Raw genomic sequence first — 15,872 nt, 5'->3', positions numbered from 1 at the left:
AATTAAGTTATAGACTATATTTATATGAAAAACGTGTATACTTACTGCATTTGAATTATTTTAACCACATGTAACCACCTGCATAGGTGTTTGAAAAAAAAAAAAGGCTTTGATTTTGCCACCCCATTTGATGTCTTTGCCACCCTCATGCCACCCTAAGAAAATTTCTCTAGATTCGCCCCTGAGTAAATGTACTTACATAACTATACAAGCACAAATCCTCCAGGAACTTGACTTTCATTTTCATAAGTTCCTTCCCCTGCGTCTTAAAACACGGAAGTCACGTGACCATTCAGTCGCTTTGCTTCCTGTTTACTTCGGGATAGGGGCAGTAACGTCTGACAGCTAGCTTGTGTATATAAGCTATGTGTTTCCCGGTGCCGTCGGTTTTAACGCTCTGAAGATGTTGCGTTTGTGTTTTCTGCTGCTGTGTTACAGCGCGGCTCCGCTTACTGCGGCACCGACTGGAAGACGTTACCTGGCGAGCACAGGTGAGCGAGAGCCCCGAAAACCTCCACCGTTAGCGACTTTGCACTATTTATATCTTGTGTTACTCTCCAGGGACTCAAAAACTTATAGTCCTCTGAACTGTGCAACGCACAGCTTTTTTCTCTCTGATAGAATTCATGCAACAAAATAGAAAACATGAAATATAAAGGTGGGAATTTTCTTATCTTTCATTTAGACACAAGACATGGTGGGTTTGAATTTAGGGTGAATATTTGCAGTTAAAGTTATATATTATATATATTTGGTGAAAACTTTACAATTGAAGACTGCTATTAAGTTAATATACAGTATATATAAGCCTTGTAACTATGACCTCAGATACATTGAGCTCACAAATCAAAATAAAATAGTCACTGACGCTGACAGGGAAAGAAATGCTAGTCTGTAATTCTAGTATTGGATGGGCTTATTATTCTTCTCAATTAAATCAAGTGGTTTAAATTATTTTTTGCATTTACATTTTCATAAAAAAATAAAATAAAATAACTTTAAAAATCAAACAGATTTTTAATTTGGTTCCATTCTAATTTCTGTTTTTGTCATTCACAATCACTTCATCTGTCCAGGGAGGTTTTGGCACATCACAGACCTCCACCTGGACCCCTCCTACCACCTGACCCCAGACCCCAAGAAGGTTTGTTATTCCTCCAAAGGAGTTCCTGCCACCAATCCCGGCCTGTATGGAGACTTCCTGTGCGACTCACCTTTCCGCCTCATTGAGTCCGCCTTCACTAACATGGCATCGCTCACACAGCCAGAGGACTTCATCATTTGGACTGGGTTGGTACTCTGATGAGGGAGAGAGAGTCTTTATTTTAGCTTTAAAAGGCTTTGCTGTGTTGCCTTCATGCAAATTGTGGGTTAACACAGATTCTTTTTTTTCAGACTTGTGATTTACAGATTATAGAAACCATAGAAGTGTTTTTGGATTGGTTTCACATCCCCATCCTACAGTGCAGCAGCAGTCATGTACTTCTGTGTGAAAGTATGTGATCTGTACTTTTTGGGCTAAAAGATTGAGGATGTTTGTTAGAAGAATTTTTTTACTGTTATATTAGTAATAGTAAAAACAGAGACGTTCGAGGTAGATCACAATTTTATATGGCCCATATTTTCTTTCTCAGATGTTGTAACAGCTCGTGTATATAGTGCCATTACCAATTCAAGATTTCAGTTCATCCCATATCTTGATTCATTTTCAAATAGTTGCAAAACTAAAGACATTTTTAGCTTCAGCTGTTCTTGACACATAAAATTAAGACTGATTATAACATTTTACTACTTAACATTACCGTAAGTTTAGTTCAGAGTATCTAAGAGTATGAAGACAACAGTACTCTCTTTATGGAAACTCAGACTCAGGGAAAAATATATTTGATCATATTTATATAGAAATCTTTCTATAATTGTAAAATGTGAATTTTAGAGCGTTACTGCAGTCTGTTTATTCATCAAAATCACCCAGTGTATCAACCTTGATATATTCAGTTTGCAGCGTGCTCGCAGATACTGAGTTTCATGTAATTATACATTTAAAACACTCCGCTTGTGAACAATCTCTTTTAAAGCCACAGCTTTGGAAACCCCAACAAAAAGTGGTGGTGGTGTCATGTTAGAACTACATGTTCTTAACAGTAAGTTAGTCTTCACCTCTTATATAGTTAGGAGCTCGAGGCTACAGGAACCATTTCCAGTTTAACCACTAGTTCCAGTCAACACAGTCGATTATCAGTCCTGTTCCTCAAACCTGAGATGTTTTTATGACACATTGCAAAACAGTGACAAATTTGTGACAGTAAACCCTTTTGCACAACTCAGCCATGCTCAGGGATTTTCCTGTCCCAAATATATATAGAAATTAGTTAAAACGAATCAGAACTATTAAATAGGATTGATAATAGTAACTGATATCATTAAAATCATATCGGTTGTTCATATCAGTTACATGAACCTGTAGCAAGAACTACCTTGCTACAGGTGTTCGAGGCTAAGTTTGATAAACATTCTGCCGAGATCTGTTTGTCCTTTTTTTTCTCTAAAGTCACATCATGCTAAGTTGTACACCATCAGAATTAATAGAGATTTTAATGTTTAAGTTTATTTTTTTAATCTTCTTTGACTTGTCACCAGTACCTAGTAGTGGTTTGGAGAGTTAAAGAGGTGACATCATTATGTTTGTGATTAGTTCAGAATTTCCATTGTCAAAAGTTTTTCTGTAAGAAATACACCAACCATAGATGCCTTCATGCGACTCAACAGGAAAAGTATCACTTCCTGAGATGTTATCTGGCTCACATCTCATTAGAAAAACCCACAATTTGTTTTCCTTTTGTGGGTTTTTTTGTGAGCACCACATGGGCCTCATCCATCACGTGATCAGAATAGAGTGCTGTGAAAAGTGTTTGCCCTCTTCCTGATTTTATTTTTGGCGCATTTGTCACATTAGACACAAATAACCTGAGTAAACACAAAATGCAGTTTTTTAAATGATGATTTCATTAATTAAGGGAAACAAAGATGACCTAATAACTGGTTATGCCTTTACTGCAAGAACTGCAGTCAGATGTTTGTCATAAGTGGCAATAAGCCTTTCACATCACAGAGGAGGAATTTTGGCCCTCCCCGCTTTGCAGAATTGTTTTAATTCAGGTATATTGGAGCAAAAAAAAAAAAAAAAAAAAGGTATATTGGAGCGTTTCCGGGTGTGAAAACAGAAACATGGCAATTACTTTTTAATAGATGTTTAATGAAGTTTGATTGTCACTTGAGCTAAAATGCTGAATCTTACAATTTTATTTTCTCATGAATAAATAAATAAGTGCAATTATTTCAGAGTGCCTACTGAAATAGTACTGAATAAAATCATGCAATCCCAGTCAAGCACTGAAGCTCCAGGTCTGAGAGATGAGCAGAAGTTATCTACTCACTGTGAAAAGTAGCATTAAAGGGAGCTCTGCATGCTTTATAAGAGGTTAAAATAATTAGAGTGAACCAATGTTCACTACACTGCGATAGTGACACAGGATAAGTAAGCGTAGTTGTAAGCGTCAGTGTCAGCAGAATTGCACTCATGCACCTTTTTAATAATCTTTAGCTAATCAGCTAAGCCAGGAATTCATAGGCTTATTAAACGTGCTTATTAAACTTAAAAAGACTCCCTGGGGGTGGAGGATTAAGTTACTGTGCAAGCAGATTTGTGCTTTATGCTGTTGTTATTGGGCTTTGCAGCACAAGTTTGCCATTTCACTTAATGGGGAATCCATTGTACAGAGGAATTTACAACATGTTTGCAATATTGGACAAGCCAAGCATGCTTGGAACATATTCCAATGTTATGTAGAGGGAATTTAGTCCTGTTAGGAAGTTGGTGGGTTTTCCAGATTTCTGCTGAAGAAATGATGACTGAGCTGCTCCCAGTGACTTTAACTCACTGCAGTTACTGTTCTCACATTTTAATCTTCATTACTGAAGCATTTTATTGTAATAAGCCAAAACAACACAAGCCATGTTGTTTTTTAATAACAGACAAATACTGAATTGTTTTCTCCACCTTAATTTTTCCTTTTTGAGGAGTTCTAATATCATAGTTTTGTCACTGCTGTCAGGAAAACTGTACGATTAGAAATAGATAACGTCAGTAGACAGTAGATTAAGACTAAATCAGTAGGAAATCAATGACCTGATCTCATTTTAAATATTCTGCTATCATGACTGATCATTCAGTTGCTCTGTATTTTTTTTAAGTAGCATTTTAAAAAAAGTTAAAAAGCAAAGGTTGATCACCATTCATTCAGATAATTTAAGCAACCAAATGTTGGGATCACCATGTGTCTAGATGTCTTATTTTACTTTGTCTGCATTTCACTGCAAATAAAGTGAAATAACTGGATTTTATTTTCCCCTTTCAGTGACAGCCCACCTCACGTCCCTCCAGATGAGCTCTCTACAGACATAGTCATCCAGGTCATCAGTAACATGACCCAGACCATCAGACAGCACTTCCCCAACCTGACAGTCTACCCTGCAGTTGGAAATCATGACTACTGGCCTCAGGTGACTTTATACAAGTAGACAGCAAGCAGTATCTCAAGCTTTACACGGAGAGCAGTGATGATTTTTGCTCCACTAATGTTCGTCTGATGCATCAGGTTCTGGGGATAAAATGAAAGTGTAACTTAAAAATGAGTTGCTGTATGAAGCATTTTAGTTTATGCTCCCATTTTTTTTGCAGAAGTAAATGAGGGAAGTTTTCTTATACAGACTATGAGCATGCTTTAACTCATTTATGTGGTTGGGTAACATCCATCAGTATTTTCAGTTTTCAAGGGTTTATTTTACAATAAGGCTCCATTTAATTTAACAGAAACACTGTGGTACAAGAATTACATGCATATAGCCCCAGTAATAACAGTGGGTGATACCAGCTGACGTATATGTGAGATGTCAGGTTGCATTTCACATTTTTAATAACCTACTTTTGGAATAACAATGTATCATTGCTCATCATTGTTCTTAGGACCAGATGCCAACCTCCACTAATGCCATCTACAAAGCTGCTGCCCAGTTCTGGAAACTCTGGCTGCATGATGACGCTCTGCTAACACTCTCACAAGGTACATCAGTCACCACATGTCAGACCAACAAATTCAAAACTTTTCTCTGCATTTTAAAGCTTCAACTCTTACTGCTGTACATTTAATGTAGCCTGACTTCTAAATGGGTAGGTACAGGGTATATATCAGCCCAAACTTCTGAGAACTGTAAAGTTCCCACATGAAGAAATGAGGAAGTTAGAAAACCACTGACCTTTGGCATGTGCTGATGAATACCCTTTGATCCAGCAAGTGTTGCAATTCAGGAAGTTAATGTAAAGTGCAACACGGTGTATGTAAAGGTTTGATGATGAATCAGTCAAGCTTTTTTGGGTAATTGCTCAGAAAATGTGAATGTAGTGGACTTCTCTCAAGCAAACCTTTGTTTGATTTGTGAAACAATCTGTGCAGTGAGCATGTGCAGTTGATTCTGTAAAACTGGAATAAAGCCATGCATAAAGCATGTTTTTCAAAAGCTCAGTGTGTGGCATGACGTTAGGTGTAGCCTTCATTTTGTTCCTTGTTCTGTTTTTGCAGGTGGTTTCTATTCACAGCTTGCTAAGCCTGGTTTGCGGGTTGTTAGTCTCAATACGATCCTTTACTATAGTCCCAATAATGTCACACAGAACATGACAGACCCTGCGGGGCAGTTTGAGTGGCTGGAAAAAACTTTGGAGAAAGCTGCTGAGAATCGCGAAAAGGTTTACAAGTTTCTACTGCAAACATTTTTTTGTCATATTAATCACCATAGTGATCATCATATTGATCTATATGAAAGATGCCGGATGGTTAAATATATCTGTGGTTAAATATGCCTTACTTTTCTCTGTAGGTGTACATCATAGGCCATGTGCCAGTCGGGTTCCTGCCCTTTGCCAGAAACATCACAGCTATAAGAGAGAACTATAACGAGAGGCTGGTCACCATCTTTAGGAAGTACAGTCATGTGATTGCAGGACATTTCTACGGACACACTCACAGAGACAGCATCATGGTGCTGCTGGACAAACAAGGTGTGAGAAAATATCAATCAGTTTCTTTAATAATGGAGTTTAATATGTTTCTTCCAAGTGCGGTATCACCTTTTTGTTTTTAAGCACTTGTCATTTTTAAAAATGTATCGCAAACCAGTTGTGAGCAAGCAAACTTCCTCTCTAGATAAAACGTGAAAAGACAGACAATCTGCTAACTTCCTTAATTAAGGAAAGGAATCACCGAAATTTTCCTATTTTGTTTTTCTCTTTTCTCTTTTTCTGTAGGTCAACCTGTGAATTCTCTATTTGTGTCACCGGCTGTTACACCGATCAAAAATCTTGCGGAGCTCTACTCCAATAACCCATCTTTCCGCATGTACTTGTACAACAACAAGGATTACACTATGCTGGTAAGGAGCTCTGGTCCTACTATCTGCTCATAACTCAATATCTTATTATTGTTCAGATTAAGCAAATGCCTTGGTTTTTAAAATGGTTTAAATATAAAACGAGCAAAGACGTATGCAAACATCTTTATGTGATAAAAGATTGTTGTGCACATTATTACAAAATCATGGCAGTTAGTCACCCATGAAAGTGTGGTTTAGTGATGTTTAGTAATGATGGATGTGGTAAAACTTATAGAAGGGTTGGGCCACCATCAGTTTAACTGCCAGAAATGCTGCTGATATATATTCAATAAATATACATTATTTGCAGACCAACCAAGGTTCATCTTGGACCTTAGATTTTTTTTATTGGCGTTCTAGTCATTAAATAAATGTGCAAAGACGTTTGGAGGTTTTAAAACAAAGAACAGGAAAAGGCCGTCAGCAGTCAGAAAAAACAAAGTATTCTGTCACTGCATATTGTAGCAATAACATTTCCCATTCATATAATTAAAAAAAGTCATAGTGTAAACCACAGGTGTCGAACTCCAGGCCTCGAGGGCCGGTGTCCTGCATGTTTTAGATGTGTCCTTGATCCAACACAGCTGATTTAAATGGCTAAATTATCACCTCAACATGTCTTGAAGTTCTCCAGAAGCCTGTTAATGAACTAATAATTTGATTCAGGTGTGTTGAAACATGGTGATATCTAAAACCTGCGGGACACCGGCCCTCGAGGCCTGGAGTTCGACACCCCTGGTGTAAACCATTAAAGGCAAAAAACAAAAATGTCCATCTGATATTCTGGAAACCATCAACTGAACACCTAAAGGCAGCGGTAACAATCGTAAAATCATTTGTTACATGAGCAATACATCTCTTAAACTAACAGATTGGCTGTGACAGGTTGGACAGATCAGTGGTACAGTTGGGAAAAGGACTTGCTATTTTGGGGACCAGTGAAATCCCGGGGAGTTTCACAATTAAAGCATAAAAACTTAAAAGGAAAGAGTGTAGGAATGCAAAAGAAAGCTGAAAACTGTTCAAGCTGGAAAGCAGATGACAAATTTAGGTCAAACTACAAAAGTCCCGCGCTCTAACACCTACTCTAACTTTTATCTCATTGCTCAAAAACAGAAGCCGAAGTCCTTCTTAATGATTTATCACGGTGTCAATCAGCACACAAAAAACTGTTTGTGGCATTCAAAAAGACTCAAAGACTTTTTTCTTTCTTCTCTTTCGCTCCCTTTTTTGGTGCCTTTCTCTTTCTCTCTGAAGGATATCTGGCAGTACTATTTGAATCTGACGGAAGCCAATGAGAAACAAAGATCAGACTGGACGCTTGAATATATCATGACTGAGGCTTTTGGACTGACTGACCTGCAGCCGCAAAGTTTACTCCAGCTGGGCCTGAGTTTTATGCTGCCGCAGACAAAAAGCTTTGATAAGTATTTTAACCACTTCATGGTCAGCTACAACGACAGCATCATCTGTGATGGAATATGTAAGGTCAGCCAGGTGTGTTCTGTGCTCTTTCTGGACCAGCTGTCCTACTCCAGATGTGTAACGGGAGATGAACGGACATCCACATGAAGGGTCTTTGAGTGATTTTTCTCAGGAGCCAATAAGACTTCAGTGTTTTTATGATTTCAGACATATTATATTTAAAAAAAAAAAAAAAAGGGGAAATTCAGTGCACTGATTAAAGTCATAGTATAGCATATTTTAAATGATTTATCAATATTGAATTTTGATAATAATATTCTGAAGTATTACATTTTGCAAACTAGATGAATGAAGTCAGAAAAAGGGAAGCACCATATAATGCCTATGCTGCTTAACATATATTTATATATTTCCCTAAAGAAATGCAGGGATAACTTTTTTTTAGGGATATTTTTTTCACCTATTTAATTGTATAAATCTGCAAACATATGCAGATGGGGTCAGGACCAAAAGGTGATAGTAGATAAATGACTGACAATACAGAAAATACAGTCATTCATACATAATGATGATACTGAATTGCTGGTGTCTCATGTCTGTAGTCTCTAAGAACAAAAAAAACCCTCAAACTCGTCTGTGTGTTTATTCTGAGAGGGTGGAGGACGTTAATTGTAGCTCCTAGCTCCATCATGCAAGTTTATTCCATGTAGTCCTTGCACTAATCGATTACAGCCAAACTTTGGATTAAATGCTGCCAAATGTCACCCATCACTTGAGTTTATTGTGTTGATTAATCATGCATACTTGAAATATTTCAGAGGAAAATTTAAATGAAATCCTTTAGATCTAAAGAAGGACAGCTCTGCTGTAAATGAGGAAAAAGATTCAGCTGTAGTCTTATGGAGATGTAAATCCAGCTTTTGTTGGCTTACGTTTATATTCTTCTATTAGCTACAACTGATTAGTCAAATCTGGTTTTGATGTATATGTTAGTGTACCAGGTCACCAAAAAAAACTTTAATTGCATAAACTATACAAATTGCTCCATACAGGAACATTAAAGACATTCAGTTTAGTCACAACTTTCATTAATAAAATCACAAGATTAACATAAGATTTAAAAGTTTGAAAATTATGTTTTTTTTGGGGTTTTTTAAATTGATTTTGTTAAACTTTTTGATTGTCTGACAAATTCTGACTATACAAGACTAAACCTGTCACATTATCCATTCCTTAATGTTGCATAAACCAGGAGTTTATTCTTCTATTGAAACGCATGCTTTAAATTTAATACCCTTAAAAGAACACCGAATTATAAAACATGTACAGTAAAAATGTACTGTAAGAGAAATGTATCTACCCTGGGTAAAATGCGCATGAATGATGGCATGTTGAGCTGCTGCTTCAGAATGGAATAGCACCAGATGACTTGTCTTGTTACATGTAAGAGAAAATCTTGATTTCCTTTTAATGATTATTTTTCTATTAAATAAAACCCTTTATTCAAAAGTTCCATTGACTCTATTGTCCTTGTTTTCACAGGCAGGTTAATAGAGTACTAGCTGTTGCAGTTAATGAAATAAAAAAGAAGCTGAGCTGCAACTTTTAAGAGTGGCTAACTTGAAAGTGACACTTAAACTTGTGCTGGCTAGTTCATCTCTGCAGGAGGGGCGCAGGAACGACGGCTAAGCCCGGATGACCTTCATACTCCCTCCCACCATTAGCCCATGATTTTATTCTTCTCTTGTTCAAACTTTCCAGAAACTCCTCTTGTTTCTCAGCCTCCACTTCAAGCATTTGCCCCTCTCTTCTTCTCACCACCCTCCCAACTCTTTTGTCCCTTTTCCTCCCTCCTCCAATGTTGATTACACCTCTGCTAAAGATTCACAGCACTTTTTTTTTCAATCTGGGTTTTTCCTGGCTCAGATTGAGCCTTTGAGAGTAGACTACAATCAGTCTGTATACAATAAAAACAATGACTCTGTGTTACCTTATTTCACAGTAACATTTTTGAACTCCTGAGTAACTTTTTTAAGCTCCTCATAATTTCTCTTATATTCTGTCCGGAGTTTAGAAAATATTCTTGGGCAGTGAATGTGTACTCTGTGTTATTGTTAAACCTTTCCCCCTCATGTGCCTCTTTGCCATTATTATTCCTGACCAACCCCTGCCTCCCCCCACTCAGTGCCTGACAGGACGTAACCGTGGAGACAGAGTTGGTGGAGAGCATGGCGATGGAGAGGACTCCATTGCCACGGCAACATGAGTACAGCTCCCAGTCCTGTGAATTCACTCTTTCAGTCACTTTTGTTGGCAGTTATTTAACTACTGAATTGCCAGGCGGATGAAGTCTGCAGTGGAGTATGCAACACTGTCTGAACTTAAGGCAACTAAAGGCGAGTTAAAATAGGAGATGATCTCTGAAGGGTTCAGTCAGTGGAATGAATTTCAATGAATTGGTGCGAGGTCACAAAATATATTCTTCTAAATTGCATTATTTATGTGTTGTACTTACCAAATTACATAATGTGTAAATTGCCAAACAATAAATAAATAAGATTCCCTCCACTGGGTATCAAAATGATCCCTAAGAGGAAGAAGAGAAATAGGAGACACCAAGAAAGCATGGAGCCAAGTACATCAGACTGTAGTCTGAGTCTCATAGTTTTGATTATAGTTCCCATAAGAGCCAAATTACTAGTTTGTGAAGGGAGTACTACACACTGCAATATGAAAGCTGTGTTTCCTTTTTTTAATGGCAACTTCTGTCATTGGAACAGCTTTTATTTTTCCCAAACAAAAATACTGCACAGCAGGAATGAGTCCTAAAATAATAATAACAATAATATCATTAAAACCAAAAAAATGAGTTGGTATTTCACAGTAGGCTGAATGATGTCGAAGTAAACTTTTTTTCACTGGGTTTTTTTTTTTTTTGTTTTGTTAGATGTCTAAAATCAGGCCTGATTTCACATTTTGCTCTGCATCTGTAAGTAAAGATCAGCTGTTTAAGATAATCATGTAGCCATATTAATGCTTTAATTAGTAGAATTGTTGTTGCCACACTAACTTGCATTAGCCACTGGAGCAAAGGAATGAGGGCTGCTGAAAACCTTTGTTCTCCTTTGTAGGTTATTTCTAATTTCTGATTATAAACAAAATACTGATTTGATTCATTTCACTTTAAATAAAATCAAATACATAGGTATATATTTAAAGATATTATTTTTCAAAGTTACACACTAAGCATTGCATGTGTTTTACTATCTGGCTATGAAATAACACAAACATATATGTAAGATGAAGGTTTTGTGTGGCAAAATCACAATTATCAAACAAAAAAACCAATTTGTCTTTATAAGCATGCATCTTCCAAATAGAGATTGTGAAAGCAAAACTAATGAGGCTACAGAGTGAAAGAGGGATTCAAGAGCTGAAAACACACAGTGGTGCAACTAAGCTGGTTGGCTGGTTGGTGGACTGTCTGTCTTCTTAAATGACTGTCTGTTTGGCTAGCTGTCCCTTTGGCTGATTGACCCACATGTTCAGGTTTGCATACATTTCTGCTTTAGTTCCAGTTGGCTGGCTGGTGGAGGCCCACAATCAGTTAATCTGAGGATTACTGTCAGGACAGTACAGCCATCCAACTGCCCTCTCCTGGGGAGCTGGAATCTCTCTGGGTTTATGTGTGTATGGTTCAGATCACCATTACCCTTCAGGTTTCCAAATCACTTAATCCCTTTTAACATGTTTGGGTTTTAAACGCTGTCTTTCTCTTTACAACCAGAGATCCCCCATTTGATTTTAATGGTTGCAGATTTAGTTCTGTTGCATTATACTTGCTGCAGATTACTCTGGTGGTTGGTGATTTTGCTGGAGGAGAGTAAATCAGCACAATAGATCTAAGCAACATTTTCTAGTTAGCTATTTAATTGAAGTTTTGCTAATCAGTTGAAGCCACATTGTTTGTTCTTAGTGTCTTCTAGTAATGTTAAGAACAACACAAACTCTAGTGATCTAAGGACAGATGTATGAATATGTGTAACCTGCCTGTGCCAAACCTATCATTTTGGGGTATTGGATAGTAAAGAAAACATAATTAAGATACCTATTAGCCCTTTTTTACATGCCTTCAGTGGACTTCAAGCCTAACAGTGTGCACTCAAGATAGAAGAAATTAATATTTTTTATAGTGTTGTGTAATTTAACATGATTTTTTCCAGCAATGTTTTTCTTTTAGTTTTACCCTAAATATGGTAATTATGATACTTACATACTATGCAGCCTAATGAAATAACAATGTCCAATATTTATCGGGCAAACCACTTGGTCTCTTAGTTGTCTATGGAGCCCTGGTTTTGACCTTGCTGCCTTAGTGCTTTGAGATTTGAGCATCCTTTTAGCTCAAGTCCAAGGTCAGGGGTGGACGGAGACCTCAGGCTACCTCCTCCTTTCTGGTCTTTAATCCTTTTTGGTAAACCAGCTGTCTGGACTAAAAGTGATTAGTCCTGTTGAGATGCAGTTCTACTTAGTAAGTCTGTCAACAACTGTTATGCCGTATTATCAGTCACTCCATCAATTCTTCTTCTATATCAAGTGAAGCTGCTGAAACAATAATTTTTGCATTACTTTATTATTATAAATGCTCTATTCTTGTACTTAAAACTAAATACTCTGCCTACATTGGCCTCATGATTGTGAGTGTATTTTGATTGATTGATGCTGATGTAGCACTGATCTTATTAACAGTAAGACTAAGAAAAGTCTCAATCTGTTCTCTTTAAAGGTTTGGATAAGTAATGAAACCTCTCTCCTTATTTGATTCTGTGAACTATGAAAACTTTTTTTGTTCTTTTGAAACATCAAAAGGTAAAATAGGAAGACATCATTTTATGTGTGCTCAACTGCATAAAAAAGTTTTATATTTACTGTAAAACTTCAGATTAAATGCTACTTTAAGTATACATTTTCCACCAAAAAAGCCACAGTTGAAAGTGTGCTAAACACAATGCTTCTTTCATAGTTCTGGTCCCCAGTGTGATATTCTCTCACACTCAAATCTCACACAGTCGATAATGGCCAGAGAGAGACAGAGACAAAGAAATGGGGGGTCTTAGTCTCATGCTTCAGTAGTAATTTGTCAGCGGGCATGAATGGGCTCCTTCATCAGTGATGGGGAGAGCAACAAGCAATCCAAGGGTAGTGTATGTATATACGTGCATGTGTGGTGCACATGCGTGTACGCTAGTGGGGGTCCAGTCTCAGATTGGAGTTTGTGCTACACTTCTTGTAGTCAGATCCTTTGTATGGGACCACCATAGGGTGTTCCCCCAGCAGCCAATCGGGCTCCACAGAACACATTACTTCACTCTGATGGCAGCCGAGCCAAGTTGGGCCAGCATCCACCCAAATAAAGGCTAATTTAAAGAGAGCATGAAAAAAGACCCGGAGAAGAAAAGGACTAAACTGGAAATACAAATATGACTTCTGAACACTGAATTTTTTTAATGAATACATTTCTTTCTGACTTTGATTTTACAGGGAGTGCAGAATTATTAGGCAAGTTGTATTTTTGAGGAATAATTTTATTATTGAACAACAACCATGTTCTCAATGAACCCAAAAAACTCATTAATATCAAAGCTGAATGTTTTTGGAAGTAGTTTTTAGTTTTAGCTATTTTAGGGGGATATCTGTGTGTGCAGGTGACTATTACTGTGCATAATTATTAGGCAACTTAACAAAAAACAAATATATACCCATTTCAATCATTTATTTTTACCAGTGAAACCAATATAACATCTCCACATTCACAGATATACATTTCTGACATTCAAAAACAAAACAAAAACAAATCAGCAACCAATATAGCCACCTTTCTTTGCAAGGACACTCAAAAGCCTGCCATCCATGGATTCTGTCAGTGTTTTGATCTGTTCACCATCAACATTGCGTGCAGCAGCAACCACAGCCTCCCAGACACTGTTCAGAGAGGTGTACTGTTTTCCCTCCTTGTAAATCTCACATTTGATGATGGACCACAGGTTCTCAATGGGGTTCAGATCAGGTGAACAAGGAGGCCATGTCATTATTTTTTCTTCTTTTATACCCTTTCTTGCCAGCCACGCTGTGGAGTACTTGGACGCGTGTGATGGAGCATTGTCCTGCATGAAAATCATGTTTTTCTTGAAGGATGCAGACTTCTTCCTGTACCACTGCTTGAAGAAGGTGTCTTCCAGAAACTGGCAGTAGGACTGGGAGTTGAGCTTGACTCCATCCTCAACCCGAAAAAGCCCCACAAGCTCATCTTTGATGATACCAGCCCAAACCAGTACTCCACCTCCACCTTGCTGGCGTCTGAGTCGGACTGGAGCTCTCTGCCCTTTACCAATCCAGCCACGGGCCCATCCATCTGGCCCATCAAGACTCACTCTCATTTCATCAGTCCATAAAACCTTAGAAAAACCAGTCTTGAGATATTTCTTGGCCCAGTCTTGACGTTTCAGCTTGTGTGTCTTGTTCAGTGGTGGTCGTCTTTCAGCCTTTCTTACCTTGGCCATGTCTCTGAGTATTGCACACCTTGTGCTTTTGGGCACTCCAGTGATGTTGCAGCTCTGAAATATGGCCAAACTGGTGGCAAGTGGCATCTTGGCAGCTGCACGCTTGACTTTTCTCAGTTCATGGGCAGTTATTTTGCGCCTTGGTTTTTCCACACGCTTCTTGCGACCCTGTTGACTATTTTGAATGAAACGCTTGATTGTTCGATGATCACGCTTCAGAAGCTTTGCAATTTTGAGACTGCTGCATCCCTCTGCAAGATATCTCACTGTTTTTGACTTTTCTGAGCCTGTCAAGTCCTTCTTTTGACCCATTTTGCCAAAGGAAAGGAAGTTGCCTAATAATTATGCACACCTGATATAGGGTGTTGATGTCATTAGACCACACCCCTTCTCATTACAGAGATGCACATCACCTAATATGCTTAATAGGTAGTAGGCTTCCGAGCCTATACAGCTTGGAGTAAGACAACATGCATGAAGAGGATGATGTGGACAAAATACTCATTTGCCTAATAATTCTGCACTCCCTGTACTTGCCTGTGATACATAGGTAGTGCCCGTCCGCTTAAGCTGTTGAGTTATTGGTTTGGTTTGGTTGTCTGTGTGTTTGTTACCTGATTAAATCAAAACATTCTTAACAGATTTGCACGAAAATTCAAGTTGTGGTTTTGTCCAGTTTATAAAGGATTATCATTTGTAGGTAATCTGTATCTGGTTTCAGCAAATTTTTGATTGTTTCTCTCCCAGTTTGAGACAACTTTAAACAAATAAAAAAATAAAATAAAAGGATATTTTGCATCACCAAAAATATCAAATGAATCCAAATGCAGAAAGGCCTCTAGACCCAGTATTTTTTATTTAGCATTTCAATGCACACTCTGTGAGTATAAAGCAGGCAGAGTCTAGGAAGTAAACAGCGTTACAAACAAACGCATTAGTTTAGTGATACATCAAAGAAACATGCAAAATTAGTTTAATGATAATCCTTTAATGGCAACTGGAAAAGGCTCATCCATTTATCTCAGATTTCCATATATCCTTTTTCTACATATATTCAGCAACATGAATAACATTTTCCATTGGGTTGCTTTATGTGTTGCAAACCTTTATTAAATGTTTGACCACTGTGTCCCTACTGAGATTCAGTAACAATTCAACTCTGATGATATCCCTGTGTTGATTTGGGCGATGGCAAATTAGATTTTCCCCTAAATGTCAGTGTATTCATGTGAGATAGTTTGATGTAAAACAAAAAGTTTTACTTTATTACTAAAAAGAAGCAGAGACTATAAGACTTTCACTGTATAACAGGAGCTACGCCAGTTAACAAAGAAGCCTTTCTCAAACTTTGGCGCAGCAATGGTGACACTTAATTCTGCCTCAACTTACATTGACTATACA

General features: G+C 37.7%; 1 protein-coding gene across 1 annotated transcript; it reads left to right on the top strand.

Moving 5' to 3' along the window:
• Positions 1-261: 261 nt before the first annotated feature.
• Positions 262-9,424, top strand: smpdl3a (sphingomyelin phosphodiesterase acid like 3A). The gene is made up of 8 exons (XM_026143137.1): positions 262-491; positions 1,077-1,290; positions 4,419-4,563; positions 5,027-5,123; positions 5,640-5,803; positions 5,935-6,115; positions 6,362-6,486; positions 7,744-9,424. The coding sequence occupies exons 1-8, from the start codon at positions 404-406 to the stop codon at positions 8,056-8,058; spliced, it is 1,329 nt and encodes a 442-aa protein (XP_025998922.1). The 5' UTR covers positions 262-403; the 3' UTR covers positions 8,059-9,424.
• Positions 9,425-15,872: the final 6,448 nt, after the last annotated feature.

This window comes from Astatotilapia calliptera, chromosome 15, assembly GCF_900246225.1.
Source record: "Astatotilapia calliptera chromosome 15, fAstCal1.2, whole genome shotgun sequence".
NCBI classification, from domain to species: Eukaryota; Metazoa; Chordata; class Actinopteri; order Cichliformes; family Cichlidae; genus Astatotilapia; species Astatotilapia calliptera.
This window is presented reverse-complemented; position numbering and strand designations above follow the sequence as displayed.